The following is a 5512-nucleotide window of genomic DNA, read 5'->3' on the forward strand; positions in this document are numbered from 1 at the left end:
TCATTGTATGTCAGATTACTTATTTCAAGCATTGAGTAAAGATGCATTACTTTTGCATTACTGTTACTGAAATGCATTACTTTTTAAAGTAACAACAAATTAACTGATGTACTTTTTCAAAACAAGCAAAGCATGTTATTCTTTTTTTTCATTCATGCCAGAATGTTTTAGTGGAATGCAATTGTACTTATTTGCAGCACTAGATTAGTTCTGTCAGTGAGCTCTCATGTGCAGCAGTCATAAACCTAAACTGCCATTGTCATGACAACCAGGTCAACAGGTCAAAATGTTGACTACAGAATGACTACAACATTTATTTTCACATGATACATTGTGAAAATTTAATTACAACATTATGAACATTTTCAGGCAAGTAAAAATTAGCTTCCTGCAATTACAATTGCAAAATAATGCTTATACATGCGTATACATGCTACACACCACACACAACTTTTTTTTTTTTTAACATGATTACTTACTTTCTGATGAGTAAATATTTAAACAAACAAGAGGCCTAGAGTTACACAGCAACTCACCAGAGTTTCTCTAGTTTACAGTTCTCTTTCAGTCCATCAGAAAGCAGCTTCACTCCGTAATCTTCCAGATTATTATTGCTCAGGTCAAGATCCTTCAGACTGCTAGAGTCTAATTTAAGAACTGAAGCAAGAACTGAACAGCTTTCACCTGTTAGATCACATCGACTGAGCCTGAAAATAAAGATTGAACAATATCAAAAAAGGAAGATTCTATTCATTTTAGGAAAAAGATTAACTCAAAAATTCAAGTTTTCAAGTAATGCAGCTGTTTTTTTAGCCACTTAAAATTAGTGTCTGTGAGATAATAAAAAATGTAACACTACAAATTAAATTTCAAGTGTCAATTAACAAAATTCTTAAATGAATTAAATCAAATCTCAAGGTTTTGACAGAAGTGAAAAGACAGAGTAAACAGAATATCTAGTTAAACCATATTATTGTGATTGTTATTTTGTTCAGTGTAGCTGATGGTGAAATGTACTCACTTGAGTATCTTCAAATCACACACAGGATTCTTCAGTCCCTCACAGATCTCTTTGACTCCTGAGTCCAGCAGATGACTGTTGTTCAGGTTCATCTCTTTCAGGATGGTTTTGGAGGAGAGAACAGTAGCTAGAACTGAACAGCTTTTTGCTGTCAGCTCACAATTATTCAGCCTGAAACAACATGCTTTTATTTAACATACTGTACTTCAGCACATACAATATTTAACACACATCAGATCAACAGGTCTTTATATATACACATACGGCTATACTTTTTTATAATGAATAATGTATTAAATTATACAACATTTTATATATGTAATTTATAAAAAAAAGTTCAGCTCATACTTAACCCTTGTGCGACCTTTTGGACATTTTTTTTTTTTTTTTTTTTTTTTTTTTTTTTTTATCATTTTGCCTGTGTTATTGCCAGCTGCAAACATTTTGGCGCAGGGGTGTATTTTTATTGGAATTTTCCCATTTCACTTTCATTTCCTTTAATATATCTATTTTGCACCAGGTACAAAAAAATAGTTTCTCTCAGAACATTAGAAACAAAAATATCCCTTACTGAAACCCATTAAAACTGCTATTTTTATTCACAGTGATATTTAACTGTAAAATGATGCACTTTTTGTTAATAGACTTTCATTCTGTTGGCAAGGCTTTATTTATTTATTTTTTTTTTTTACCAGATGGTGGCTTTTTTTTTTTTTAGATTTAGCCAATAAAGCAAATACTCGCTTTATTTCTGTTTTCTGCTTCTGCATATTATAGAGCCAATTGGATAAATAATGCGGCTATAATTGTGTGGGTGTGTTGGTATGGATACCAGAGTGTGGTTTGTATGCGTGTCATAAAAAAATTGTTTGTGCTTGTAATATTTGAGAGAGTAAAACTCTACTGCAAATCACAAATCCAACCACTTTTTGTGTTGCACCACTATTTTTACTTCAGTTTGCTGACATGGGTCATCTAATGGACCAAAAATTTGGTACTGTGCCCAAACAAAATCTTCCTGAAAGCTAATTTTTTGAGATATCGACCTCAAATGTGTAACAGATTTATGACTTTGATTTGCTAGCAGGTTTAGAGTTCAACATATTTCATCAAATAGTGTCCTTTATGATTGGTTTACCGTGTACAGCGTGCCGGAGAACAAAACACCCATTGCCATAACTGACTGACGGCCCTGGATACTTGTCAATACATGGAAAAGATGGCATCAATTTTACCATAACAATTTGAGCCAGAGTCTGATGATGAAACAGCTGAAGTGGCTCATTGACAAGTTAGCACGGTCTACCATAGAAAGTGCTCACAATTTGCTTATGTAAGCGAACCGGGCACACCTTTATGTTGTAAACTTCAACATTGTATAATGCATTAAGGCGGCTGTCACACCGAACGCGGAAAGCGCTGTGCTGGCCGCTGGGTTCAGTGTAGCCCTTCAGAGCGCAGCAGCAAGTTCATTTGAACAACTCATTTGAACTTTGTCCGTGGCGTGCACGCTCCACTGTGCATGTGCTTTGGTCGAGGCAGAAACAAGCCGTCCTTGCACGGCAGAAGCAATTGAAACGAATGGGTTTTATAGCACAGCACTTTCCGCATTCAGTGTGAAAGCCGCTTTGTGCGCCATCCTTTATCATTACTCTAACTAGTGAGACAGACAGACAGTCAAGCTGCAATCAATCACAAATTGTCAGACTACAGTGGGTCCACAGCTGAACAACAGAACTACAGAAACATGAGTTAGCTGGTTAACAAGACATGTGCAGGGTTGTTACAAAACATAACATACACAACTACATATTTTGAACGATCGTTAGAAAATACAATCTTTGTAGATTCATCTTTTGGAAGTGAATATAAAACAATTTTACTCACAGCGTAGGATACAGCGCCTTCTGTATAACGTACGTGTAAATTTCCATGTGACGTAAACAACATGGAAATTTTATTGTTTATGGGCGGGCAAGTTGTTTGCAACGTAGAACGTGGGCTGACATTATGCAAATGTCTTACTTAGTGACGTATGACCGTAACAGAAAAAGATTCAAATTCCTGACGACTCCTTCAGGCAAATGTGTGCCGACTCTTTTTTTTTTTTTTTTTATAGAAAATAACTTTATTTATCGTGCACTTTCAGCTTCACAGCTTTGCAGATAGTTTGTTCACGTACAGCTACATGACACACTACATGAAAGGTCATATTTGAAAAGGCATAATAGGGGCACTTTATTAGCAGTGCCATTTAACTGTAAAATGATGCAATTTTTGTTAACAGACTTTCATTCTGTTGGCAAAGCTTTAAAATGTAATTTTTTTACCATTTTTTACAAGATGGTGTAATTTTTTCAGGTATGGCCTATAAAGCAAAAACGTGCTTTATTCCTGTTTTCTGCTTATGCATATTATGGAGCCAATTGGATATATAATGCACCCTATAATTGTGTGGGTGTGCTGGTATGAATGTCGGAGTGTGGTTTGTATGTGTGTCATAAAAAAAAATGTGTGTGTGTGTGTGTGTGCATGTGTTCTTGTAATATTTGAGAGAGAAAAATAATACTGCAAATCACAAATCCAACCACTTTGTGCACCAGTGCAGCTTTGCTGGCACCTAATGAGGAAAATCTGGTACTGCGCCCAAACAAAATCTTACTGAAAGCTTTTTTTTTTTAGATATCAACATCAAATATGGAACACAACTTGTTTAGATGTATGGCTTTGATTTGCTACCAAGTTATATTATATTTCAGAAAATATATTTGATATAAAATATTGTTCATGAAGCATTTTCACAAAATTAAACATCTATAACTTTTTTTTTGGTTTCACGTTTTAAACTTGTACTTCGACAATAATCTGCCATGAGCCTTCTTTAAAATGAGACCAAACTTAAGTCTGTGCTCCATACAGTAGCTTCAAATTTTTATGACAGTTTTTTGACATGGACATTTATGTCCACTAAGGCCCTATGTGTAACTTTTTTTTTTTTTTTTTATTGACGCACAAGGGTTAAAAGAGAGGGGTTACTGTGTGAACAACAGTGGCAACCATAAAGCTGAATGGAAAGTCCAACAAGGCTTGATTCATGCACTTTTTCTGTTTATACAGGTTAGTAAGTGGTTTCACTAGGCTACATAATAAATAAGGACCAAACTGCTCATCACAGCTATGCAGATGACACTTAGATGTACCTAATTCTATCACACAGTGAATACAGTCCCACTGACTCCCTGAGACAGTGTATTGATGAAAGTAACACTTGGATTCACCCATTTTTTCCAAACAGAGGTTACTGAATTTGTCAAAAAGGACAAAATTCTCAAGGAAAAACCCAAAACTTAAGTAAACCCATAGTGTTACACATCCAAAAACAAAACATCAAGTCAGGAATATTGGTGAGATTTTGGATTTCAGTAGTCACATGAGAGTAATAACTAAATCAGCAAACTACCATCTCAATAATATAGCAAGAAATAAATTATTTTATATCCCACTATGACTTGACAAACTTGATGCTTTAATCACTAGCAGAATGGACTAGTACAATCACCTGCCTTCCTAAAAAGACGATTAGACAGCTGTGGCTCATACTGAACACATAGAGAACACAATGCTTCACCTTCATGAAATGTTCTACATGTATAACTTTGCCTATAAAATCACATTTACTCACTTTATTTTCTCCAGTTTGCTATGAGAGTCCATTAAAAGAGCAGAGAGTTTCTCCCAATCCAGGTTTCCTAATTTATCTTCACTCAGATCCAGTTCTTTCAGTAATAATGGACTTGTACCCAGTACTTTAGTAAGATAGTCACACGCTTCCTCTGCAGCAGCACTTTTCAAAAACCTACAGAAATTAGAAGACATTTTTAGATTAGATAATCTTGCTATAATTTTATACCTTTTGCTGCTCCAATCCTTCTTATAGGTGAAGTTTAGCAAACATAAATCATTCCAATTAATGTTTCCATAGTGTATTAGCATGATGTTCCATTTGGTTTTTAGTTGTTCTTAGCTCTATAGATTTAATAACTTTGTTATTCACTTTTTTTTTTTACTTCTATTGTTTAAAGAGAACATGACATTAGCAAGTGTAAACAACATTTTTTGTTGTTGCTAAAAGGAGGGGAAAGCACTTCAAAAAATGTGCTATTTGCAGTTGCTGATATTTACATGGCCAAAAAGTTGGATGAAATTCTGAGAGCTTGTATCTTTAACAGTATAGGTGACTACTTACATGTCATTATCAGTTGTCACTCTATCTTCCAAAAACATGTCTTAGTAATATGTTAAAATGCAAGTAACAGGATATCTAAATGCTTATGCTTATGATCAAATGTCTTTCGTTTTTTATTGTGAGGGGTTAAAATACAACGCAATGCAACAAATAAACATTCCTCGAAAGTCTAAAACCCTGATGTATCATATTTGATACACTGTAACATGATTTTTTGTAAAAAATGATATTCAGATAATCAAGCA

The 5512-nt window shown here is 34.4% G+C and overlaps 1 protein-coding gene across 1 annotated transcript; it reads right to left on the minus strand.

Annotated features, from left to right (window-relative positions):
- Nucleotides 1-532: 532 nt before the first annotated feature.
- LOC127160914 (ribonuclease inhibitor-like) lies at nt 533-4877 on the minus strand (the record flags this gene model as incomplete). Its single annotated transcript, XM_051103543.1, has 3 exons — nt 533-707; nt 1022-1192; nt 4704-4877. Coding segments are annotated over 3 exons (520 nt in total), but the record flags the coding sequence as incomplete, so codon positions are not given.
- Between the last annotated feature and the right edge of the window lie 635 nt (nt 4878-5512).

Source organism: Labeo rohita, unplaced genomic scaffold, assembly GCF_022985175.1.
Source record: "Labeo rohita strain BAU-BD-2019 unplaced genomic scaffold, IGBB_LRoh.1.0 scaffold_491, whole genome shotgun sequence".
Classification (NCBI taxonomy): domain Eukaryota; kingdom Metazoa; phylum Chordata; class Actinopteri; order Cypriniformes; family Cyprinidae; genus Labeo; species Labeo rohita.